Raw genomic sequence first — 26,814 nt, 5'->3', positions numbered from 1 at the left:
CACAGTACAGTAATGGAAAAAATGTAGGAACAAATTATATTAAATATTTCAATTAAAATAAATAAATAAGTTATGAGAGAACTACTGAAGCAAAAAAAAAAAATACAAAGAAAATGTAAAGTACTGTAATAGTCATGTTTCTTTACAAGGCGCTGCAGTACTAAGCAGAAGACGGCGACGCTCGGCTCTGTGTTCAAACATGTCGCTGCGTTCATCTCATACAGTACAGGGAGATGTGGATGCAATATGGCGTTTAATTTATTTTAGTCTAGTCCTGATGATCCATGAACAAAGCGGCGCCCAAGAGTCAGTGTGTGGATGTGACGCTGTTAGAGGGAACAAAGTAAAAAACAAAAGACACAACATCGTATCCCTGTAGCAAAGTGTTATTAATATCATTTCATGCCATCAGTGAAGTCCCGTGAATCCCACTGGATCTACCCGGATGGGGGCCTGAGCTTAGTGTGCAGCGACGGGAGGAGGTGAGCTCAGCGAGAGGCAGTAGTTGAGGTGAGTACATCAGTTGGGTGGGAGAGGATCCACGGTCCATAATGGTACGGGGGGGGGGGGGGGTCATGCAGCTTGGGCCGGAGGCAGCTACGACTCTGGCACGCCGAAGCCCCCCCCACCCCGGCCTGGGAGTGCTTTAGGTAGGACACAGGACTGGAGAGACAAACGGTGAATGGTTGTATTTAAAATAAAAATATTAGTGGATTTACCAGTAAGCATGAAGATCCAGACTTACCTTTTAGAATGTAGTCGGTTAACAGCGTAGGAACCTTCTCACTGTCCTCCTTCATGGCAGAAAGAACTGGATGGGGCAAATAAAAGCGTCAGTCTGGAGGTCACACGTTAGATCTGATGATCTGGAGGTCACACGTTAGATCTGCTGATCTGCAGGTCACACGTTAGATCTGCTGATCTGCAGGTCACACGTTAGATCTGATGATCTGGAGGTCACACGTTAGATCTGATGATCTAGAGGTCACACGTTAGATCTGATGATCTGGAGGTCACACGTTAGATCTGATGATCTGGAGGTCACACGTTAGATCTGATGATCTAGAGGTCACACGTTAGATCTGATGATCTGGAGGTCACACGTTAGATCTGCTGATCTGCAAGTCACACGTTAGATCTGCTGATCTGCAGGTCACACGTTAGATCTGCTGATCTGCAGGTCACACGTTAGATCTGATGATCTAGAGGTCACACGTTAGATCTGATGATCTGGAGGTCACACGTTAGATCTGATGATCTAGAGGTCACACGTTAGATCTGATGATCTGGAGGTCACACGTTAGATCTGCTGATCTGATTGGAAGCTTACTTTTCGTGAGCATCTGCAGGTCGTCGACAGATGGGGGGGTGACTTTCTTCTCGTATGGAATAACAGTGTTGAGATACTGAAAACAGATGGGTTGATGACACGTATCAGTCCCTCGTCGATGCATTGATCACATACCAGCTATCAATACCACACTCATGTCTATTGATTTGGTATCAGTTTTCCAGACTGTTAGGCTTAGCTTAGCTTCATCGAGTTTAGCTTCGAGACTGAAAGCATCCCTGGTAACGTTTAGTTTCTGAGCTTGGTGATCTCTTGTAATCATAAAAATAAAAAAAAGATACACATGATTATTAAAAACATTTATATACAACGTCTAAATCACGTCAGAAAATGATATCAAGATATTAAAATGTAGGTATATTAAATAAATATTGCTGATGTGTTTACTGTTTATGTCTTTGACCTCACCTGTTTATCATTCCCTGCACTTCCAAAAGTCTGTCTGATGCCTGTCTGCAGGATGTTAGACAGACCCTCCATGCTGAAACGCTGCAGGACACACACACACACACACACACACACACACACACACACGCACGCACATACACACACACAATTAATTATCAATTAAAAGATCATAATGTCCACCAAGGCGGTGACGTTTATCTGTCCGTCCTTCTGTTTGTCTGACTTTTAGAACTATAACTCAAAAGGTTAGAGACGAGCTTTGATGAAATGTCATTATTGACCGACGTTTATGGAATTTGACACAATCGTGTAGGGCGGGAATCTCTGAGTCTGTCGAGCCACTGAATTTCCTGAGATGCTTGGCGGAGGTCTGCGCTCTGCGTGTGCTTTTCTAAGATTAATTTGCCTCGTCATCATCTTTGATGCAACCTCAGGTAGCCAACAGTCACCAGATAACAGCGCCGATGCTGCGTTGCATATGGAGGGAAAATCCATTAGGAGAACACCGGAGCGGGTCGTTCCTGCATGGAGAGGATCCACTTTAGGATCTTTCCTGGAAGAGCCTTCAGAGGCTAATGGAGCTGAGATTCATTATATGCTCACACGGTGGGGGAAGCGGGAGAGAAGTCAGACGCTCTGGTTTCACCTTTCCCTCATTCACAGGATCAGCATTGACTGGCCTTCCTGCTGACTGCTTTTCAGGTTCGTCCGCCTCTTAAAAGGAAGGCGTAAATGCGGTATACAAGCTTTACCAGGGCACAAAGGGAGGTTGTGGCGGTGGAAATGAAGATGCGTTTAACGTGTAGCGTCATCTACACGTAAAAGCTGATTTTTCGACATAAAAAAAGAGGCTTTCAGGTTGTTTATTACAGAAAACAAAGCAATTTGTGTCAAGCAAGAGTCAAAACTCGAGGCGTCTGTTCCCAAGTTGAAGTTGATCTCCGTCTCTTTGTGTTTGACCATTTTACAACCTGTGCATGCAGACAGTCTCACCTTGACAGGCATGCTCCCCGTCTTCTCCGTGGAGCCCGTGTTCTCTCCGGTCAAAGATCCGCCCTGCAGGCTCAGGCTCTTGTCCCGGCGCCGGCGCTTGTTGTCTCGTTGTTCCTTCTGTCTGTTCTGCACCTCCATCAGGGCCGTGATGAATGTGTTCTTCACGTCTTTCTCAAACTCCAGCTCTTCACGCCGGACCAGCTCACTGACCAGCTCCTCTGAGTACTCGAGGATGGCGGCCTCCACCCGTTGCAGCAGCTCAGCCAGCGCCGAGCTGGGCATCAGATCGAGACCTGCCGGGACAGATTCACAATTGTTTTTATTTTGTTCCTTTTATTTCAGACACTGATCAGATCACATCATCTTTTCCCTCCGGTAGCCGGATCTACATCTTCTGATATCATCCCACTAGTAAAAAAAATACACTATTGTTAAAAACAGCATAGCTACACAGAGTATTATCTAAATACTTGCTACACAATTATTGGTGCCCGCTGAGGCGTATCTTTCTAATCTCCATGCAAGAATACATTTTGAAGGCTGAAAACGAGGGTAAACAGCAACTTGTACGAAGATGTCTGACTCTCCTGTTATCAGATATCTTATTTTAGTCCTGAAGAACATCCAGGGCTCTGTTTTAAATCTAGCAAAGCGCTATCCGCAGCGTTTGAAGCATTTATTTTCATGCCCATTGCAAATGCTGCTTAAGCAGCAAATGCACCTCCACCCATCAGTGTCCCGGTCTTACAATAAGGTGCGGTCAGGTCCATTACTGGCGCATTACTATAAAGAGGCGCCGGAAAGTGGCTGCGCCGTTGACTCATGAAGTCAGGAGTGCAGTATTCTTCTTGTAATTTAAAGGCAGCAACAGAAGGACAGGTGCCGCCTACATTTTGATGCGTTACTTCAATAGTTAAAAGTGTTTGATTGAATTCATTTCCAGTTTGACCTTCATAGGAGCAGTTATTGTTGGAGGCCTGAGACAGTCGCCGGATCTCCTCCAGCAGGGAGGGGTTAGTCCTGGAGGAGCAGTGGCTGCTCTCCTCATCGTCCTCCTCCTCAGTTTCACCAGGATCCGGAGAGTTCTCCATCATCTCCGCAATTTGCTCAATGACCTGATAGAGAGAGAGAGAGGGGTTCATCAGGGGACCATTCTTGGTCCTTTGCATTTTCCGTTTCACCTTGTTATGATGATGATGACACAAACATGTGTCGTCATTGCTCATTAGACAAGAGGCCTAAAAGATTAGAGTCTTCGTATGCCTTGATATCCAACCATCGTGAGCTCCTTATCACCAGGCGGCCATTGAACCAATCAATTCGACCAATTCAACCGGCTGCAACGTTTAATGTGTGAAGGTCGAATGGATCTTCAAAGTCCTACTGATTGTCCGAACAGAATATCTGCTTAATTACAATTTTTTTATAAGATTTTGATTTGACATTTTTACTTATTTTTTTGGCATTTAAGGAAATGTTGAAATAACAGGTTAGGGTTCGTTTTTTTATTTATGCAATTTGCCTTGATCTGCAAAGGTTTTAATTTTATCAATGTACAGCTATATTATTTTTATCAATCATCCCACGCATTCACACACACACACACACACACACACGCATTCACACAGCCAAACCTGATCAGCTGAAATGAGAGGCTCGTCATTCAGACAGTTGGAATTGTCATTCTTCTCATTCATCTCCTCCTCCTCTTTCTCGTGAGTCTGAATGATAGATAGAACACGAGAACCAAACGACACATTAACGGCTACGTGATGATAAACTGTCACCACAATGAGTGGGCTTTGACACTCTCATTAATGACCAAAACAAAAAGTGCAGGAAACGATACGTGAGATTAAATGTTAATTTACATCCGCGGCCGAGGCGGGGGTTATGTTATTGCCGGCGTTTGTCTGTCCGTCCGTCTGTTAGCAAGATAACTCAAAACATTATCTTGATGAAATATGCAGGAAATGTTGGGAATGTGCAGGAACAGATGATTAAATGTTTGACGGATGATCCAGAAGAGATCCTTGATTGTGGATCAGTTTGAAGTTTTCTGTAGCATTGCAGTCAATAGAGCTTCAAATTTGTTCCTCAATATCTTGGCTGAATATTGAAAACAATGTTTAGGACATTTGACACAGTCATGCAGGATGGGGGCCTTTATCTCACTGCCGAATTTCATCTGGATTGGATCCAGAATGACGTTAGGAAAAAAAAATACATTTTAACGTTGAAGACCCCATTTTTTAATTCAAAAATCAGTTTAAAAATACACATCAACTCTGATTCACTTTTACTTTTCATGGTTCGTGTACAAAGATACCAAGAACGGCTCCTCTCATAGTGTCCCTTATTTCTTCATTCTCAAGTTGGCAACCGTAGGTCACCCAGCGGACAAAGGAAGGTTGGTTTCATAGCCTCGCTAAGCAGCTAAACTGGTTTCAGCTGTGCCAACATGATTGCTCAAGAGTTTTCTAATCATCCATTAGCCTTCGGATGCAATGGTTGCTGGAAACCAGCCTCTATACACCTATATATTGCACCAAAAACCAGACATTTGCAGCTGGAATAGTCGATTATCACATTAAGCAACGTATAGAGCGGATTTCTGATTAGTTTAAAGTTATCATTGAGAAAAACAAAAAGTGGTTTTCTTTCAAAAATAAGGACATTTTAAGGAAAGTGACCCCAAACTTTTGAACGGTAGTGTCTGTCACGCCACAAATGAGAAAAAAAAAGTGTTTTTTGTGAGTTTTAGGGTCACACTTCTAACCAAATTGAATAAAACTGCTCATTTGGGCATATAATGTGTAAATCGAAACTCAAGTCATTCATCCATCACACACACGCACACAGAAAACAATTAATTTCCCCATTTAAACTAAATAAAATATTTGACATTCTGCTAATTGTCTCACACAGATTTAAACCCAACAAAAAGACGCAGAGCGACGCGTACCTCCTGGTCAGACATGTTGCCGTTGAGTCCCTCTGGGTCGTCCCAGGTGGAGATGTAGTTGTCAGTTAGAGCATCCCACACACTGGAAAGAAACACACACAAACACACGCATGAAACCTTCAAGAACCACAAGAAAGGGAAAAAAACATCAAAGCATTATTTTTGTCTTAGCTCTGAGGGCTATGTGCTATTTAAAGGAGGCGTAATGACACACAGTGTCATTAAAAAGTTATATAAGAGCATTAAATATGGTTTGGTGTGTTTTATCTCCCTGGGTTTAAACCCTCGTACTCCCACAAGTCTACTCAGCCTGTCTTCAGCAGCCTGCAACTCAAATGATGGTCAGTGCAGAAGCAGCCTCTGTCCTGAGGAGAAGTCCAGATCACTCCTCACATCATTGTATCCCGGTCTGAGGAGTGACCTCAAACCGAGAGAGGTCTCCTTTGTCCTTTTCCCACTGCACTCGGAGGTTGCATCAGGCATGTTGCCCTGCCCCTTAGGGGGGGGCAGCTGCCTACAGCCAGACAGAGGGCATCATTCAGCTAACAGATGACCTCACCAGCCAGCCTGCGAGCCATGCGACAGCCCCAGTGCCCTTAACCCCTGAATGAAAATATATTATATAAGCAGCATTAATCACTGCGAATAACACGGATTAGCAATGAAACATTTTCCCCGTAGAAACAGCAGCTTTTACAAACATGGCCAAAGAACCACTGGCCCAAAAACACATTTTACTGCCAAGAGTTGGATGAGAAGATTAGTAACACGCATAAGCTTCGCGTGAAGCTGCAGCCAGCAGTCAGTTAGCTTAGCTCAATGTGCAGAAAGCAAACAGCACAAACTCCGAGCTGGAAGTCTGACCAAGAGTAAAAGAAAACCTCTTAGATGGGCGTGCAGACTGGGGCACCGCCAAGGGGGGGTAACATTAAAATCCGTTTATGGATTCAAAAATCAGTTAAAAATACACATCAGCTCTGATTCACTTTAACTTTTCATGGTTGCATACCAAGAACGATCTAGACCCTTTTGGTGCTGATCCAGATCACCATGTGGACGGTGTAAATCCAATTGAGGGGAACGAGCTGCTTGGAGGAGGTCTGCGCTCTCTGAGTACTTTTCTAGTTTCCACATGAAAAACAAATTTAATCCAAAACGGAATCTCAGAATTTGCTGCGAATCTTTCTGTTCTGTCCACGTTTGACTTCAGTCTGACTGGATCGCTCTTCTGGCTGCAACGCTTTACCGGTTTTCTTGTCGGGGTTTGATTTGGGTTTTTTGTTTTTTTCATCATCTCTTTAGCCAAGCATAAATAATCCACCTAATTAATCCGTCCTGACCACAGCAGCAGCCCGCCGGACACATGATGGACACGGCCCCGCCCGCCAGCAGGGCCTGGAACTCCAAGCTGTCCTGCTGCGTCTGTTGGCCTGCAGCCACTGAACGGAAGTCATTCTGTTTAATATTCCAGCTCTCCATCAGACACGGGGATTACGGCAGAAACACGACAGACTGTTTTTAACAAGGCGCCAGATTTACACGGTTGTTTCAGCGTGTCTGTAGAAGTGTGTGTGGCTCTAACGGAGACTTGTCCTACATACCGAAGCACAACAAAAGGTTCTCGGAGGGGTTTGACTTTGTCTTTTACTTGTTTTCAATATCTAGAAATAGAATAGAACGCATTTATCGTCATTGCATAGTGGATATACAACGAGATTAGGAATATACAACGAGATTAGGATCTAAGATCTGAAGAAATCTCTTGAAATCATATGATTGGCAGGGATCTTTTTGCAATTGACATGGAGGGGGACCAATGAGACAAAAAAAATTATATTTACACAGATTTGCTCATTCCTTCCACCCAAATGGAGCATTTTCAGAACACGTCCAACTAATGTCAAAGGTCATTTAAACACTTTAAACGCCAGTTTAAATGATGGGAGTCAACAAATGTGACCTTCACTCAGGATGCTTCCGTCATGATTCATGACGACGCAGTGCGAGTCCAGAGTGTGTGTTCATACTGCAAAGAGAAGCAGCATCAGGGAGTCAGCTGGGGGGGGGGGGGGGGGGAGACAGAGCGGAACCAACAGGGGGAAAAACAACAACAATACTTCAGCACTCAGCCAGAATGTGGTGCTGGAGCTGGAGTTGCTGCCGCCTGATTGGACGGATGCTGCGATGCCTGACCTGCTGTGGTCGCTGATCCACTGTTTTTACCACAAAGTCTAATTAAGAAGTATTTCCAGTATTTTTAGTTTATCTATGATGGAGGATTTCACTCGGTCCAGTTTAACACATTTTCTTTTTAGCACTAGTTGGACTGGGCTCCATCACTGCAGCCACGTTCACTCACTCTTCATCCTGCAGCTGCTCCTCGTCCTCCTGGTTGTGCGACTGGTTGCGTATTGGCGCCAGGCCCTCCGTCTTGGTGTTGTAATTGTGGAAGCAGACGTTGAGCTTCTCGTCGAACTCGTTGACCAGATCCTCCATCGATTTGAAGCTCATCATCTCCGAGAAGTTCTCCAGCTCGGAGAAGTCCTCGCGGCTGATGGAGGCCAGGGGCACGGTGGTGGTGGTGGAGTAGGAGGAGTGGTTGAGCGCTGGGTGGTCGAGCTCGTCCATGTGGCACGGGCGGAGGTCATCGAACTCCTCGTCCAGGCACACGAGAGGGGCCTCCATGGTGTCTGAGAACCCTGAGCAGACAGAGCAGTGCTGGTTTAGTGTTTAATGCACCACGAGCAAGAAGAAAGGCAGCAAGAGACAAAGCACCATGCTCTGTGTCTGCCCCCCCCCCCCCCCCCCATCTATCTGGCCCCACCTCAGGTGGAAAGGCACCATGTAGTCTAGACAAAGAGGAGGTGGAGGCTGATGGGCCAGAAGGGGACCAGGTCCCAAAGGGAGCCCGAGCAGTCGGCGTTCCCAGTCAAACCCAGTTAATTGAGTTCTACTTCTGGGATTTAACTGATGAGGGCGTGAAATTATGGGAGCCATAATAGAGGAAGGGGCTTTATTTGAATGTTTGGAGGCCAAAGAAATATGGAGAATCTCGTTATCGTAAAAGAAATCTTTTGAGATGATTTTTGATTTTACATCAGTGGGGGGGCATTTAGCAGATCCTGGACAAAAGAGCCAAAGCAAGAATAAAAACAAAAGGTTCACAGTTCTGCTTTTCTAGGTTAGTGTTTTAGTGCATTTAGTGCGATGTGTGATTACATTTTGGATGCAAGTTTATTTACAGTATTTTAAATCCTATGTGTTTCTACTCTTGTAGCCTCTCCATTTTGCAGACATGACGCTCCTGCAGAATTGTTTTTCTCAATTCCTCTACGTAAGTAACTGGACGAGAGTTTCGACGGACGAGCAAAAGTGCATTCTAAGACCTAGGAATGATGTCGAATGATAAAGAAATCATCTTTGTTTTCTCAATGTTGTCACTGCATAAATCCCAAAGACCAAATCCACTTTGTTTTGGAAATGACACACGCACAAACTCATAATAGAGGCTGCCGAACATTCATGTAGCACGGTAAATACAGGCAGCAAAGATTTCACTCAGATTTCCAGAGTCCAGGATCTCTTCTGGATTATCACCAACATTTAACCTTTTGATTTATTTTGGTAACAGACAAGCAGACAGACGGATAAACAATGACAACCCTTCCTGCTCATGCTATCGTTTTCCTACGTACTGGTGGCTTAGTTGTACAAAACGGACGCAGAAAAAAACTAGTTTGTTCTGGAATGAAATCCCAGCAGCCACACTAGACACGTATGATTGATGTGGCTGCAGGTTCTTGTGACGTGTGTGTGACCTTCACAGCAAGCGCTGAGCTCAGGTGTGCCTCCAATACCATGCAGGTTCCGGCGGTCTTTTAATGCAACAAACATTTTCCTTTAAATAACAATTCATTTAACACCAGCTGATTAAGATGTTTTGTGACTCCGAGCAGGAATAGAGTTATATTAGCATTAAAAAAGAATAATGTTCACGTCTTTTGCTGGTAATAAAGACGACTGAAATGGGCGACGCGTCAAATCAATTTTCAGGCGGCCATGCAGAAATGGAAATCGAGTAAGTGCATGTCATCATCTCATCAGAGGACGGAGGAAGAAGGGAGTGGGGGAGGGAGAGAAGAGTGCTGAGGAAAGATGGAGGAAACCATGGTTACAGCACAGGGATGGAGGCGGCGATGGTGCGCGGCGATGAGCAACGAATGAAGAGCAGGATGAAAGGGAGACATGTTACCTGAGACGATGTGCCAGCGAGCGTCTGCTGAATGGTCTTCTCAGGCGAGGACGATGTCCACCATCTGCTGCGAGGTCCGCCGGTGAGCCGCAGCAGCAGCTAGCCTCATTCCAGGGTGAACGATCCAGAAAAACGAAACAGAGGTAGAGATGGCGGAGCGTGGTCTGTGTCCCTTCCCTCGCCCCTTAGCCCACAGCCTCCCTTATCTGTCCTCCCACAGCCCGTTGTCTTCCAATCAATAGCCTCAGTTCACACTGAGCCTGCGCAGCACCGGGTCTCTGACGATGGACGCTCACCCCCTCCCATTCGTCCCACAGCATCCTCTCGTTCTCCCTTTGTCCCCGTCTCCTCCCTCTCGCTCTCTCTCTCCCTGCTGTCTTTAATTCCCCAAAATATTCATGAGGAGGAGGCGGTTTGCTGGAAGGAGGCACTTTAGCTTATATATTAAACCCTGTGTTTGTCCTCCTGTTGTCTGTTTACTCGTCTTGCCAGTGGAAAAACAAAACCTACGGTGTTTAGGATGCAATAAAGAACCGATCACTTTTTTTCAAAACACACAATACGTCTTGTTTTGCTCTATAATTCTTCATTTGTGTGTGTATGTGTGTGTGTGTATCCAGACGTTTATTCGGATCGCTCTCAAAATTTAATGGGATGTAAGTTAGACCAAAACCCATCTTCAGATTTTCTTTATCAAGATCTATCCACCAGTTTTTCCTTTTTTTGGCCTGACAATAGTCAGCTGCAGCTCATGCAAATAGTTCTACAGGATGTAACACGCTATTTTGGTTACTTTGTATGAATATTTTTACGTAAGATTGTGTCATTTCATCATGCACTGCATTCACAAACACCACCATAATATCTCAGTTTAAAAAAATATTGTGATATCCGAAATTATGCCTGTGTACCAAACCGCAGTAATACTTTCTGAACGCTAGAGGCCGCTGCTGACACGTGATGCTGCGCCCAATTTTAAATGGCCTCAGATTATTTTAATGAAGATATCGCATGTGAGATTTACCTTCTGTGTGATACTTCAAGAACTTCATAGTGAGATTGGATATGCTATCATCTTTATTTATTATAACTTCATAACTACATTTGACTGATGACAAAAATGAAAAACACATGAATCATCAAAAGATTCACACACATGAAGAAAAGATGAAGATGATAAATATATTTATTCGACAGAATGTTCGAGTACAAGTACAGTCAAACAGTATCATGGATTACAGTACAAATACAGTCAAACATCCGGTCTAAGAGGAGCATTTCAAAAAAGCCCTTGCGGTCTTGTTTCCGTTGAAAGTCCTTAGTACATAAATCATCGACATTTAACAATACAAATCAACCAATACCAATAAAACAACGTAGGTGGACAAAAAGAAAAAAAAAAGGGGGGGGGGGGTTGAACTGGAGAGAGCAGTGATGACTATCCCCGTTTCTGCCCCCCTGAAAGGTGAAATTTTAGGGCCGTTTTGAATGAGGCCAAAGAGGTGCATGTTTTATCTCCAGGGCCCTTCCATAGTTTGATAACTTCATTCATTTTTAATTGTTTATACACACACACACACACACACACACACACACACAGACCCCATGACAAACAGAATTTAAAGACAGAGAGAAAATAATTCATTTTAATATTTTTAACTTCCTTTTCACAAAAGTATTCTCATCAAATATTTCTGAGAGAAATTCTGAACAGTTTGGAAAAGTCAACAGAAATCAAAGTCATGAACAAATCACAAATTGAAGTGATGATTTTCGACACACTCCGCAGGTGCTGGAGGCTGATCTTGAGTGACAAAGGGGCACTTAATGCTGATGGGACTGTACACAAACAAAACACAACTTCCGTTAGTATTCAATAAAGAGAATAACTGTCAAAAGTGCTAATAAAATATCAACTTTTATCAAATCCAAAGAGGTTGGAGATAGAGTTTGTGTGGCTATGTAAGTACAACCAAGCTATCTGGTGAAGCAGTAAGTTTTACAAAATTCAGTAAACGTTTTAAGTGCAAAACAGGTTTGAGTTGTTAGAAGCTTGTCCAATTAAAACATCAGACAATTTAACCCTTTAAAGCCCAAACCATAAAGTACAAAAGAAGGTGGGTTTCCCTGCTGAAACCCACCTTTTTATCTCATCCAACTCTTGAATCGTTTGCGGTAAAGGCCGTCCTAAAGTCTCTGGAAGGAAGAGGACAGCAATAGCAGAGCCAGCAGACAGAGTGCCCAGGGCGATGTAAGGCAGGTATTCAAAATATATACCTGCACAAGGGGGAAGGGATAATTAACATGACTGAGAAGCCTTTTCAATGCGTCTGTCACACAAAATGAACTTTAAAGACCAGTTTACTCACGAAGACTTAACACGAAAGGTGCAATGCAGCTTCCCACTCTCGCAACGGCACAGCATGTTCCTGTTGCTGTGTTCCGGAGTACTGTTGGGTAAAGCTCTGCTGTGTAGGCAAACATCAGCGAACTACCAGCTGTGATGAAAAATTTACCCAGAAGCTCCAGAGCAACGGCCAGAATTGGCAGATCTTAAGGAGAAAAGGTTCGAGGGACAGGATAGGAAAACCATTAAATCATCTGATCCTGGATTCAGTCGAAGAAAAACAGCTAAATGTTCCTTATTAATTGGAGTTCTTGTTTGCCAAATCCTACTTGCAGAAACACAATAATTATTCACAGTGATGGTAGGAAATATAGATATATTCATTCTAGCAATCTCAATCTGTTTAAAAATGTGAAAGTCAGAGTTAGACATCCGTCCGTCCGTCCATCTTCTACCACTTTGTATATAGGACACCTCCAGCACCTCCGAGTCAGAGTTACCCCATCGCTAATATTTTCATAAATGTATTTCTTGGAAGTTTTTATATGCACGAGTAGATTTGTAAAAATAAAATACAAATTGATCAATCCTTCATCAAATCATTCATCAATCCCTCACGTCTTCAAATGGCACCACATTTGTCTTTTATTTAAAAATAGCATGGACTCATTGATTTCACCCAAAAAGTGCTTCTTTTTTATTTTATTGCAAATTCGTACTTGTGCATACGGCCAGTCAGTCACTTACTTTGAGACACCACCTGAATAAAATACAACAGCAATGCTCCAGAAACCAAGATGCAGATGGTAGAGAGTCGCCGTGGAAGGGATTTCAGCAGCAGCCAACTGCAAACGTATGCTGGCACCTCCACAGCTGCTGAGATGAAGCTACTCAGATAGGGGTCGGCGTGCATATCGGACGTGTTCAAAGACAAGCCGTAGTAGCCAGCAGTCAGCGAAAACCTTGGAAGGCAGAATTTGAATCTCCATTACAGATCTAAAATCAAGAACATTAACAATTCACCTGCCAACATTTCCCTGTCATGAGAACAGAATAATATTCTAAGAACACAAATTTTCAGGATTAATTTCCCTCCTGCGATAAATAGACAAATGCAACTTTCTTCATGCTGATTTAGAAACAGATGAGAAGACTCTATGAAATATTTAAATTATTTATTTTTTAAGGCCAATATGCACTTGAATAAAAAATAAATAAAAAATGATTCCACCAGAACATTACCGGTACTTTTTACCAACCTTGTGTTCTTAATAAATCAATAGGAATTCTGGGCTCAGGTTGCTACGGGTGAGAGGCGAGTCGTTTTAATATGGACATGACAGCGTGTACTTCATATACCCTGAATACTCACCACACCAGGCACAAAATTAGAGTTGTGCTTCTGATGTTTCTTGTTCTCAGCAGGTGGAAGACATTTAGCTGGTTCTTTTCTTTCTGTAAGAAAAAAATAAAAATGATTCACCAGTCGTTTCTTGTGTTCCTTTAATTCAGCTCGCTGCCGTCATCCAGCAATAAAATATCTCATGAAATGTTCGCCCACAGAGTGGACATGGCTTGTCTTGACTTACATCTGCTTTGTAATCTTTAAAAATGATGGCAGGAGGCTGGACTTTGTTCATCTTAGCAGCTTTCCTTACGATGGCCTCGGCCTCTCCCATTCGTCTCTGAGAGAGAAGCCACCGGGGAGACTCGGGGATGAACCTGCATCGGCATTAAAAAGAGAAATAGAAGCGTCTCAAAGGCAAGGCCTCGCAAAGAAACCAAGAGAATGTACATTTTTGAGTTTAATTGTGCTGACAAATTGAATTAGGAATCTCAAACCAGATCCTTTCTGCATTTGTCAAAGATAATTTATCTGCATTGACATTTGTCGCATTCATGCGTTAGCATTAAGCAAATAAACAATTAAATGAATGGCAAAATAGCTATTTAATAATTTATTGCCAAGGGCAAGGGATCGCCCGGACAATCGTTTATCATCGCGTGAAGAATAAGCAGTGTTGGTTTTGAGTCTCTGCTGAATGGAACCTACCACCAGAGAGGAATATATCCCAGGCTCGGTATAGCCACGCCCAAGGAGAGGGATTTCCAGTCGCGTAAAAAGTAAGCGAAGAGCGGCACCAGCATGTAGCCAATAGCAAAGCCCAGACACACGCCCATAGAGGAGAACATGACCCGCACTTTGCCAGTCAGGATCTCAGTGCCTGCAACGAAGGGAAAGACAGAAACATGTACGATGAATTCATAACGATACCGGATCACTAGTACACTCGTACAAAAAAAATTATCAAGTCTGGAGGAAGAGTGGGGAAGCACGGAATCCAAGCTGCTTCAAGACCAGTGTCCGTCAGCCAGCCACGGTTTGGGTCCAGGTCGTCTGCTGGTGCCGGAGACAACACAGTCGTCTTCCAGGACACTTCAGAACACGTCATGCTTCCGTCTGCGCACGGACAATAGAAGCATATGAAATCAAAGAATAAAATGTTAATGTTCACCTAGAACAAATCCAGCCAAGTAGTTGGAGACCTGTCCCAAACCATTGATGAAGAGGAGGATGCAGAACACCGTCCATGTCGGTGAAAATATTATCACACTTGTGAAAACGGTCTGAACTGCCATGGTTGCGAAGAGAACAGGTTTCCTTCCAAACCTGGAGTGAAAAGTTATATACATTTATATACTTATACACACACACTGTATATCAAGAGAGCGACACAGAAAGCCTGATTACTGATCTGCTTGCTCTCGCTCTCTCCTATTTTTTATTTATTTTTATTTTACCAGATAAACAATTGTGATTATGAATTTCCAACTTTGAATTTTCAATTTGACCCATATTTTGGAGAATTTGCAGGAAACCGCCGGGACTGGACGACGTTGGCCTGCAACTAAACACGCCCAGAGTCTCAGGCATGGTTTCATACGCTACTGATAAAACTCCAGATTCCAGACACAACATAAAACATCACTTCTGAAGTTGAACGTTCGCATTCTCTTGAGCCTTTTCAGTCCTAATTTAGAAGAGTCAACCAATCAGGAGGGAAACAGGAAAACAGATATTCCAGAATGTGTTTATTCATGATAAACGCACCAAGGAAATGATACGTGATGACACAAATCCCATTTCCACCACTTTTTGCCTTTGTGGTTTTCAAATGTGTATCAATGGTGATTTAATGCAACGCTTTGAGTACCTGTCGGACAATTGTCCTGAGAGGAAAGATCCAAGGAGAACTCCCAGGAAGAAAATGGTGGTGGTTAAAGGCCGCTTCCACTGCTCACTGCACACCAGGTTAAACTATAGGGTGAAACCATTTGTTAATTCGACAGAGTGAAGACCGGTACTTCTGCTTACACAGTAGCAACATTTCACATCCAACAGGCTTCTCCAGTTGCAATTGGCATTTGGGGAATTTCAAATACTTAAAACTCTTCTGCGATGACAGCGGCTTGTCATCCCATCACGTTACAGACAATTGTAATATTTTTGTCACTTGACGCAACAGTCAGAGCAGTCGCACAATTCCCAGTAAAACCTCACGAATCCTATTCTGCTTGTGTGAGCTTGTACCTATCGGCAAATTGCACGCTGTGCCTGTATAAATAAAAATAACTTTAACAATTAAGCAAATAAAAAAGGCAAAAAATAAAAAGGTTGCCGCAGCACATGAAGGCATAACAATTAGCCTTTGACCTTTATTATACATTTAATTTTATTTTTTCATGAGACATTTCATCTTCCAAGCAGATGCTGAGGATTTAACAGGTCCAATGCTATTGCAAACAAACAAACAAACCCTCACCTCGGTGACGATGGTGGACTGGTAGACGTCTCTGTCGTAGCTCCAGCCGTCCACACAGCCCTCCTGTTCCACTTCAGTCAGGTTGACATCTCTGTCAGGAATGAGCCCTTGAGCAGACAGGTTTCTGACCACATCCAGCCTGTATCTGCTGCATCTACTTAATATCTGGTTTCCACTCACCACCTCCAGAGTCACAACAGACAAAGTACTCAACACACACACACACAAACCTTTTGCATATGGGACACAGTGCCACACTGAAAGAAGCTGTGTTGGAATTACGATTTATTTATGTGAATGCGGAAAACAGCCATTTGAGCTTCTTCATTAGAGCGATGTGTAGGTTTAAAGATCAATTCATTGTACAGTAATATTAATCGTTGATATTTGGCTAGTTTCACTGCAGTGAATGCAAGTCATTTCTAAAGTTGAACTCATAATTAATAATGTCTGCACATTTAACAGAGCTTTCACGTCGAGTGGACTGACTGGTTCATACATATCGGTAGCCTACATAGAAAATTAGTTGCCAACTGTTTTGAAAACGGATTAATCAGGCATTCTTTTCAAGAAAAAAGGTCAAACATATTGTTTTGTTGTTTCTGACCTCTTCCTCCTTATTGACTACGCACCCACAACGGAGAACAAAGAACCAGGAGAGGGTTAGGAAAAACCCTAACAGAATGCATACAAAGGCCTGTTCAAAAGTGCGTACAAGTACATATATCGTACATATTCTTATTTGAACAATCTCAGCCGGGCTGGCTTGATGTAACTTTATTCACAACACATGGCAAAAGTCTCCAAACGTAATGTGAATTACCTCTATTGGAGTGGAAGCAATAATTACCTCTATTGGAATGGAAGCATTAAGCCAGTCTTCGGTGAGGTTAGCTGCAGGAACCAAACAGTGATGAATGGGATTGGATGTCAAGAAAACAATAGTGAAAACAAATCCATTTGGAATGATACTGGCACAGAGCAGGAAAAAGATCATTTGCTGGAATTTCCCCCACTGTCCCAGAAAAGCTGTCGTTTCATCATAGTCCTCCATCTTCATGCAATCCTGCATTCAGTCTCTATGTGTAGATGCTAGAGCACTACTCATAGCAAAAAACGTATACCTTCACAGGTACGCTAGCCACGCCCCATCAGGGAAATTCTTTCCTCTCCAATCCTGGTTTTCCAGTTATCTGAACTCTATTTTCAGATCATGGTAACTGTCATTAGGTGGGGGAAGACATGAAGGGCTCTCGTCTGTAAAACCTGTCTGATAAGGCTGGTTTAAAGGGAAACATTTATGAAGGTATCTGTTGATTGCCTTGTCACACATTCTTCTCACACCTGTGCTTCATGACCTGTTGCAGCAGTTCACGGATTGGCTGTGGCCACGCTCTGACGCGCCCGAGGCTGATCTCCATCATCGTCACTTGTGTCGGTGACGGCAATCCATCAGCTACAGGCAGTGTTTCTTTTGTTTGCCTTCTTAGTTATTTTCCCTGCCCGTCCGTAACAACATTATTTGGATGCCCCCCCCCCCCCCTTAAGAACTAGTAAAGCGCTCAGAGAGCACAGACCTCCACTAAGCAGCTCATTCCCCTCCTAATAGGATCTACACCGTCCACATGGTGATCTAGATCAGCATCAAAAAGTAATACATCAATCTTGGTATCTTTATACACCAACCGTGAAAAGTAAGTGAATTGCAGATGATTTTTCTTTTTTTTAAATCTAAAAATGGGGTTGTAAATGTTAAAATGTCATGTTTCTTCCTGACCTCACTCTGGATTAGATTATCATTAAATGTGCGGCGTCATTTTATTTTTTTACTTACATTTTTTTACAATTTTTGACAACAGAGCAATATCATCATCCACATAATACATAATACAATATATATATATATATATAATAACAAGACATCATGAACACATTAAGATGGGGTACACTATTCTCAAGAGGAAAATGAGGGGCACCAGACCCAACAACAAAGAAAAGCTGACCGCAAGCATCAAGGAACTCTGGGCTTCCATAATTCCCAGGCAATTATCTTATAATTTGAATAATGTTCACATTCCTCTTCCCTTGAAGTTACATAATTTCAAGAAACCAGCAGCAAAAAGGTCAGAGACTTGATTGGTGTCCTCAAGCGTATCAATGGTGTTCCTGGTTCAGGAGACAACCGGAGACAGCCCTTCAGCAGCAGGTTCATTTTTCTCCGTCCGTGTGAGCTTATAAGGTGTCTTCTTACAACAACTGGATGGGAGGGGGAAATGCAAAACACATCAAGGTTTTTTTTAACATCATCTCATCAAGAAGAAGAAAAAAATGATGCATGAATCCAAATGAAAGCCTCAAGTGTAGAATGTGGCACGTGTCCCTGCACTTTCCACCACAAGGTGTCAGTTGAGATTTGCTGTTGTTTTTCTCCAAGTAAATGAGAACAGACAAACGGAACATAAAGACACTCCAAGGCTCCGGCACAGATCAGGGAATAACGTTCTAAAAGTGATCTAAAGAAAAACTCAAGTTTACAGAACATTGATACTAGAGTACATTGATACTCGTATTGTTGTGAGCTGCCATCTAGTGGAGTAATCTAAAGAATGGTGGATGCAAAAAAAAGGAACATGTGCATTTTTGTACATAAATGGAGTTTAAATTAAATAAAGTCAATCAACGCTCACATAATAAATTTACAATATCTGAATATTTAGCATTGTAGCAAACATCTTAGCATGTATTTTATATTGCATCCTATATTGTGTTCATGTAGCACAATGCAATTTCTTTTCCAGCTATTACCTCCAAGAAAACTGGTAGGGCCTTAATATGCATAAATTAATAAAATACAAAACTGTAGTGATAGTAGAAAATAAAAACACGCAAAACCTTGACAGACTTACGAGAACTAAAGCCAAAAATCTAAATCTGAAGAGTGATAACGTTGGTTTCCGGGATGCGTCATGACAGAGATGGTGCAGTCTTACCCAGGAAAGTCTTGCATGTGAGTGATTGTATCAGGAAGAGGCATTCCATTGCTCTCAGGCAACAGGAGACTCAGCAACCCTGACAGAACTGTAAGGCTTCCAATGAGGATGTAAGGCAATGAAATGGAATAGCTTCCTGTGGCAACACACCAAAGCAGGAGACGGTGAAAAACAGCGCTGGCTCGAGGGTATTGAAAAGCCTATTTAAGACTAAAGTCGGAGAGACTTAAACCAGTTTGTTGTGACTGTGTTTAGCCATTTAAATCTCATCCACATGATTGTAAAATAAGCTTTTCATCTTTTCAATTTGAACTGAATGCTTTTGGCTCATCAACAAACTGGTGTGTCCAGCCTGGGTGCCGAAATCAAGCCTGCTAGCGTTTGTTCTAGCATGTTTGTTCCTGTGGTTTGGTCTCTGTAGAAGCACGCATACTATTGTTTTAGGAACAGGTTATATCCGCCCATAGTGGCGCCGCGTACAGGTCGCATCTCCAGAGTAACCTTGCAATTTCTTCGTACGATTGTACACGATTGTGTATAAAATCAGCTATAGCTAGGGAAAGTGAAATGCTGCTTTAATTTAAAAAGGCAAGCACATTCATGCACAGGAATTTAATTTGCCCTACAATTATATTACACTGACGAATAAGAGAGTAGTTGTGTGGGCTGAAATAAGTATCTGATAAAATAATGAAATACTTGAACACGTCAGTATCTGTATCATGTGCTGACTGGGGCTCATTCACTAAGAGGATGTGTTACATTTATTTTCTATTAAAAAAATATCGCAACTTCTGATAAAACAAATGTTAATAAACTACTAACTTAGTCCACTTTGAGTCTGCTCATAGAACAGATAATAAAGCTGATAATCGGTCTGCTCCTCCTTCCCCAGTAAAAACATTGAGTCCAAACAGGGACCTGCCTTCAGAATGGTGTATATTTGCTTTCACGTAGAAGCAGATGATCAGCATGTGTGCAGAAGACCATCCTTACTTAGGTAAATGACGTATGGAGCAACGATGCTGCCTATTCTGGAGGCCATAGAGCAGGCGCCCAAAGCTGTGTTCCTCAACACCGTTGGGTAGACTTCAACCGTGTATGCGTACATGATAGAAAAAGCTGTAGTCACAGCAAACTTCCCCATCATCTCCAGTGCTACTGCCACATGCACCAGATCTAGAGGAAATAAAGCAGTATTGTTAGAGAACATTCAGACAAAATGAATATCAAGAAACAAAGACTCTCTCTAGTGTCTTCTGCAGCTTGCACTTGGGCAAGTTTCAACAGAAACAAGACCGCAAGAGCTTTTTTGAAATGCTCCTCTTAGACAGGGTGTTTGACTGTGTTGTTAGAGACCGAGCTTTTAGTGAACATTCTGACAAAAACTGAATGTTTTAATTCCTGTGCTAATTCCTGTTTCTGCACTGGAGCCTGCAAGGGGGGGTCAGGCCTTAATCTAGTTTTATAACGTTTCTTACTTGCTGGAATGAGCAGTGTGAGAAGTAGAAACAATCCTCCCATGAAGAGGGTTGAGAAAAGACTCCGTCGTCTGGAACACCAGCGGAACATGATCCATGACAAAATGTAGGCTGGTATCTCGACTGCAGCAGACAGGAAACAGTTCAAGTATTTGTTGCCGTGAATGTTTGACGTGTTCAGGGAGAGGGCATAGTAGGCCACGGTCAAGGTATTCCTGTCGGAGACAAGAAGTAATGAGACATTTATCCTAGAGGGCTTTATGAGATGAAACTCCAGTCGAATCAAGAAACCATTATAATTAAAATGTTCAAATATAAGCTGATACATATTGTAGCACTCATCAGAACAAAGTACAAACAGCTTCAGAGGGAACCGGAAAAACTGAATCTAATTAGATAGCAAACAATTTATAATTTAAAAGACGTTGTTGACTGAGACAGTCTCGTGACCTCAGACAGGTCATTCCAGAAACTTGACACGATGATAACAGTTTGGACTTTTGGCTCATACATTTAACCAAGGTCATAAAGAGCTTTAAAAGGTGTTCTAAAAGCAAACGGGTGAAATGTCTTTATAATTTGCAGGTTTTGGTTGATTGTATACGTCTACAGAACCGAGGTGAACTTTTCCACTCAGGTGTGAAGTCACTTTAAATATCACCCGACCTTTTTTCAGCTCATTTTGATTGACGTGATTTAAGTTTACAGTTACCGTCCACTCTCTTAGTAGACTTAACACTTGTAGACAGACATCAACGTCTATATCAAAGCACCACAGGCATCACAGAGGTGGAACAAACTGACACGCATTCATGACTTCACTGCAGTTCAACAGACTCAGGCCCAGAATAAAAAGCATGATCTGAAAGGGGTGTTTGATTCTCTAGATATCTGGATCTTCAGCCACTCTCATGTCCTCCCTCACTACATCCATGTATCTTCCCCTAGTTGGACCTCTAGCCCTGTTCGTGCTCCTTAAGAGGCTGTATTGTTCAACAATAGTGAATAATTAAAGACATTTCTGGATCCAGTTTTTGCAACCAAAACCAAATGAGTTGTTTCTTGGGCAATAGCCTACATCGCCTAGGCAATTTACCAACACCAGTTCTTCTAGTAAAACAACTAAGACACAGTCAGTACTGTGAAAAAATACATTGCCTTCTTCCCTGAGAGCAGAAAGGTAAAGAAAGTAGGTAGTCCTTAAAGTATAAAACTTCACTTGAGTCTAGCATGTATTATTTTTTCACATTATTATTCACATTAACATTTCATATTAATTGCCTTAGTAATTTATTGTAATTTATGTAAGTTATTTATTGTCATTCATTGTCATTTTGCATCAGTGGTGTAATTTATTTTAGATTAATTGTTAGTTTGCACTGGCGGTGTAAAATCATTTTATTTTTGTTTTTCTCATGTTACGTTGCATCAATTGTGTAATTTAATATTGGTTTTATTTTTATTTGTATTGTTAAATTTGTATTGTTAATTGTGGATGATTTATGTACGAAGGACTTTCAACGGAAACAAGACCGCAAGGGCTTTTTTGAAATGCTCCTCTTAGACAGGATGTTTGACTGTATTTGTACTGTAATACATGCTACTGTGTGACTGTACTTGTACTCTAACATTCTATCTAATGAATATATTCATCATCATCATCACATGTGCTATGAAGAACATGATTCATCTTTTACTTTAAAGGGTTAGGGTTAGGGTTATGGTTAGCTGTAGCATCACAATCAGGATCATCATCATACAAAACCAGAGGATGTTCGGCATAGGACTGGACAAAGTTGGGTTTTGCAAAGCAAGGAGACCATATTCGGACCATATTTCTGTTACAGGACCTGACGTAATGCTGTGATGTTCTGTGTTCTGCCAATCACATGCTCTGCCTGCGTGCATGCGCATTGTTGTACGGAAGCTGCAGCGCGCTTCAAACAGCGGACCTGATAAACAAGCTTGTTAAATATTCCTGTCCATCATTCCTTCATTTGTTAGCACCGACACGAACATGGTGTCAGAAGTGGGATTTGAACCCACGCCTCCATCTGGAGACTTTCCATGCTTCACAGCACCTGACAGGTTTGTTGTGAGTGAGATGGACTGACATGTGGTCACTTGCGTATGTGTGGATGTGTGTGTGTGTGTGTGTGTGTGTGTGTGTGTGTGTGTGTGTGTGTGTGTGCAGGGTCACCGTCCTGAATGTGGACATCAACAGGGACAGCAGGGACTCACCAGATTACCCACAGCGTGAGAGAGATCCAGCGGATGTTTCGAGTGCGGAGCAGGTCACAGATGTTGTGGGCCTTCCTCCTCTCAGGTTTGCATTCATTCTGCAGGACAGCAGAGCACGAGAAACAAAAACACGAAGCAACCGTTCAGCAGAGTGGAGAAAATGTTTTTTTTTTTTATGTGCTGTTTAGCTATTTGGGAAATGTGCTAATTCCTGTTTCTGACAAAGCATTTTGTGAAAATTACTCTAAAATTCCATGCAAACCAACAAGAAACATGGAAGTGCTGAGTGAAATACAAATTGGGTTTAAAATTATTTACTATGAACCAAACTAGGAATCGGTGATCCATCTGAAAAGATTTAAACCTGCCCCACGACTATTATTTACCCCACATCTCCAAAGACCTAGCCTCTAACTTATTGGATAACCATGAACAAATGCTCAGCACCTTTGTGTTTTTATGCACTTGTAAGAGGGATTTCACTGAAATCTCACATGCAAAGGACCAAAGATGACTGCAGGTGGCTCGATTTGGTTCTTTTTGGCTGCATCTCTCACAATGGCCTCAGCCTCTTCTACTCTGCCCTGAGACAGCAGCCACCGAGGAGACTCTGTGACACACCTGTCTCAAAACACAGAGAGAAATCCTGGACAGTTAAGCTCCAGCAGAATGAATGAAGTGTGACAAGCGTATCGAACAGAGATCCATAATATACGACAAATTTACACACACACACACACACACCTACCACCATAAAGTGAGAAGAAGGAAGCTTGGCAGGGCAAGGGCTAGGAGAAGCATCCTCCATCCTCTGATGTAGAAAGCCGCCAACGGCAGCAGCATGTATCCCACACAGAAGAACATATTGCCACCCACAGTGGAGAAAATCTTCCGAACACGTGTGGACAATATCTCCGTCCCTGAGCACAGCAGAATTTAGGATTACAATCTTCAGCGTTGTGATTACCAGTAACAAGTTCAGAACTCAAAACGAGGAGAAAGGAGAGTACCAAGCACAAAGGCCGACCCAGTTCTAGAGGTATGTGCCAGTGCAACAATAAAATAGATGACACAGAACATGATCCAGGATGAAGAGAAGGCCAGGATGGTGGCGAACACTGAATGGGCTCCAATGGAAACAACCAGCACTATTTTTCTTCCAAACCTGAAAGATACAGATGCAGGTGAGCCTCACTGTCTGCTTTCATTAACCACATCCCCAGAGGTCTTCTCTAAGAAAACCACTGTACCCGCCCAGCACCAGGCAACAAAGGTAATCTGACAGCGCCCCCCCCCCCGGGAGTGTGATAAAAACAAATATCCACACCCAAGTAATGTAAATACAGGAGGAGACTGTCTTCTAGCACATTGGCCATTTTTGCGTCGTCATTAATATTTGCAATTTTTTTTTGTGAACTTTTCTTAAGTAAGATCAAGAATCAAACAATGCCAAATTTAAAAGTTACATTTTAGCTTTACATACGACTTCTACTCGGCTCCCAAGTCTCTTTGGTCCCTCTTACCGCTGCATAACCAGTGCAGTTATCACTGAGGGCAGGAAGTACATTGTACACCGTGAAAAAGTGGCTCGTCTGTCCCTAACCTGTCAGCCACTTGTCCTGAAACTAAAGCACCGAGGAGATATCCACAGAAGACGACAGAGGAAGACATTGGTTTCTTCCACCCTTCATCACACACCAGGTTCCACTGCAAAAAAAAGGGAGAAAAAAACACAGACAGATTAACGCAGCATTTTTGCTGTTAAATACTGAATGGCAATAAAAGGTGTCTTATATTGTACATCAGCATAAAAAAACTACTACTATTTAGTAGTAGTAGTTTTATTTCAGACAGTACCTTAACTCAATAAAGAAATAAAATAAAATGAAACATGAAATGAAACTATTGAGGCGTATCAATATAAAATAGAAGTACATCACATCCTAACAAACTCTAAAAGTCTTGGATCATCTATAAACGTGACTATCTCCAGGCTCCACACAAACCTCTGAGCTGATGGTGGAGTCGTAGGTGGTTCGGTCGTACTCCCACCCGTCCACGCAGCCCTCCGTCGCCACCGTGGACAGGTTCACGTCAACGCCGGGCAGCAAGCCCCCGTCCGAGAAGTTCCGGATGTCTCCGAGTCTGTATCTGCTGCACCTGCTGGGTTGCAGCCCGCCGCCGTGGCTGTCCTCCTCCAGGGGGATGCTGCTGTTCCTCCACGCCGCGCTCAGGTTGACGTGCGCGGGGACGAGGCAGCGGTGTGGCGGCGTGTCGGCGACGAACACGATGGAGAGAGCCGTGAAGGCGTTCGGGATGACGGTCAGACAGAGCAGGAAGAACGTCTGCTGCTGAAAACGTCCCCATTCACCGAGGAACTCGGTCTCTGCGTCAAAGTCTGTCATCTCTGTCCGGTTGCTGTCCGTAGCCGGCAGCGCTAAAACGAGACGGAAGCATTGTCAGACATGAAGGGCTTAACTTTATAAGGTAAGGGAGCCATATAAGACAAATTCATAAGTTTCCAGCTATTGGAATTATTCTGACCCCCCCCTCTAAGAGAGGGCACCACGAGGCTGCACTTTAGACCAAATATTTTCCCATGGACAGGTCGCAGTGTTCGCTTATAGACTTTACACACATGGACAAGAACTGACAAGGACTGACGCACGCACGCACGCACACACACACACCCCTCCCTCAATGGCTCTTCTGTCCTGTCCGATTTCATCCTCTGGATTGTCCTCCTCCCCCTCGCTCCATGGTCCCAGCTTCACAGGACTGGCCTGGATCCTTATCATCTTGTCATTCTAATATATGTGTGTTTATTGTGTACTAAATGTGCTTTGTTGTAACTACTTTCTGCTGCTTCTCGAAGAAAAGAGTTGTGTTGCGGCACAATTTATTGCTGAAGCCTGATGCTCACTCATCGATCTTGTTTTGTTTTTGCATTGTACTTCTACTAACAATGAAAATAAAAAAGCATTCCAGTTTTATCCGGATTGCGACTATATCAATATTTATTTTTCGACCATTTGGATCTGATCCAGAATGGAGTCAGGAAGAAATATGAAGGGGAACGAGCTGCTCGGCGGAGGTCTGCGCTCTCTGAGTGCTTTTATAGTTTAATCAGCGTCAGGTTTTATAAACCATCAATTTAACAACAATCAACATATAAAGCCTCTGTGTAACAAACACAATGGCAAACACTGGCATATAAAGTGAGGGTGCACCATCAAACTAAACATAGGATAGATACTCTTCAATTAAAAGCAATAGTCAAATCAAACATCTATATTAAATAAAGAAACAGTCATACCAATAGAGTCTCTGTAGCCCGCCACACCGATGTCACCCTGTCGCATAGAACTCTTCTCAATTGTTCCAAACCAAAGTGAATCTCACACACCCCTCTCTGATCATCTACCTGAGCTTTCAACTCAGTGCTGCCCTCTACTGTTAAATTACAAGCATTGTTTTGAATGTTTCTGCTTCTGGGTCAATGACTGCCATTGGTACTAAATAATATATTTGCAAAATTTAGAGAATAAAAATACACTCATCAAGCAAGTAACAAGCACTCTAGTTGCATAAACATGTAAAATCTACCAGGGGTAGGCAACCTTTTTCATGACGTGTGCCACTTCACAATATACTCAAGCCCAGAGTGCCAACACTTACTTATTTAATAAAACGGAACCGGTCCGCAAGGAATTTATTACCGGGCCGCACAGAAAGAATAACTAATTTATTTAATTTACGTTGCAGCGATTATTACCGTCTAAACGGTGTATTATTTTGAAAAACGACCGGATTTTCTCCCATGTAACATTTGCCAGTGAATTTTCTTGGTCACGTGATCCATTACTAAAAAAACATCAGTAAACTCGGAAAAATGAGGAAAAAGCAAACATCTTTTAGAGCTTCTTTGCAAAAGGAAAAAGGCAAACTGAGGAGGAAGAAGA

At 42.7% G+C, this 26,814-nt stretch overlaps 3 protein-coding genes across 3 annotated transcripts; all 3 read right to left on the bottom strand.

Moving 5' to 3' along the window:
- Positions 1 to 574: 574 nt before the first annotated feature.
- fez1 (fasciculation and elongation protein zeta 1 (zygin I)) lies at positions 575 to 8,402 on the bottom strand. Its single transcript, XM_068744158.1, has 9 exons — positions 8,077 to 8,402; positions 5,718 to 5,799; positions 4,387 to 4,473; positions 3,702 to 3,867; positions 2,753 to 3,045; positions 1,760 to 1,840; positions 1,331 to 1,406; positions 746 to 811; positions 575 to 663 (listed from the first exon to the last, which is right to left on the bottom strand). The coding sequence occupies exons 1-9, from the start codon at positions 8,400 to 8,402 to the stop codon at positions 647 to 649; spliced, it is 1,194 nt and encodes a 397-aa protein (XP_068600259.1). The 3' UTR covers positions 575 to 646.
- Positions 8,403 to 11,946: 3,544 nt separating this feature from the next.
- Positions 11,947 to 17,200, bottom strand: LOC137900332 (solute carrier family 22 member 4-like). Its single transcript, XM_068744395.1, has 11 exons — positions 16,991 to 17,200; positions 16,141 to 16,323; positions 15,532 to 15,635; positions 14,833 to 14,987; positions 14,370 to 14,541; positions 13,906 to 14,038; positions 13,689 to 13,771; positions 13,064 to 13,278; positions 12,339 to 12,521; positions 12,111 to 12,246; positions 11,947 to 11,950 (listed from the first exon to the last, which is right to left on the bottom strand). The coding sequence occupies exons 1-11, from the start codon at positions 17,198 to 17,200 to the stop codon at positions 11,947 to 11,949; spliced, it is 1,578 nt and encodes a 525-aa protein (XP_068600496.1).
- A 1,013-nt stretch (positions 17,201 to 18,213) lies between these two features.
- Positions 18,214 to 25,257, bottom strand: LOC137900025 (organic cation/carnitine transporter 2-like). The gene is made up of 10 exons (XM_068744066.1): positions 24,859 to 25,257; positions 24,456 to 24,559; positions 23,863 to 24,017; positions 23,601 to 23,772; positions 23,347 to 23,473; positions 22,853 to 22,950; positions 20,612 to 20,826; positions 20,127 to 20,309; positions 19,131 to 19,266; positions 18,214 to 18,396 (listed from the first exon to the last, which is right to left on the bottom strand). The coding sequence occupies exons 1-10, from the start codon at positions 25,255 to 25,257 to the stop codon at positions 18,312 to 18,314; spliced, it is 1,674 nt and encodes a 557-aa protein (XP_068600167.1). The 3' UTR covers positions 18,214 to 18,311.
- Positions 25,258 to 26,814: the final 1,557 nt, after the last annotated feature.

Source organism: Brachionichthys hirsutus, chromosome 10 (assembly GCF_040956055.1).
Source record: "Brachionichthys hirsutus isolate HB-005 chromosome 10, CSIRO-AGI_Bhir_v1, whole genome shotgun sequence".
Lineage (NCBI taxonomy): Eukaryota > Metazoa > Chordata > Actinopteri > Lophiiformes > Brachionichthyidae > Brachionichthys > Brachionichthys hirsutus.
This window is presented reverse-complemented; position numbering and strand designations above follow the sequence as displayed.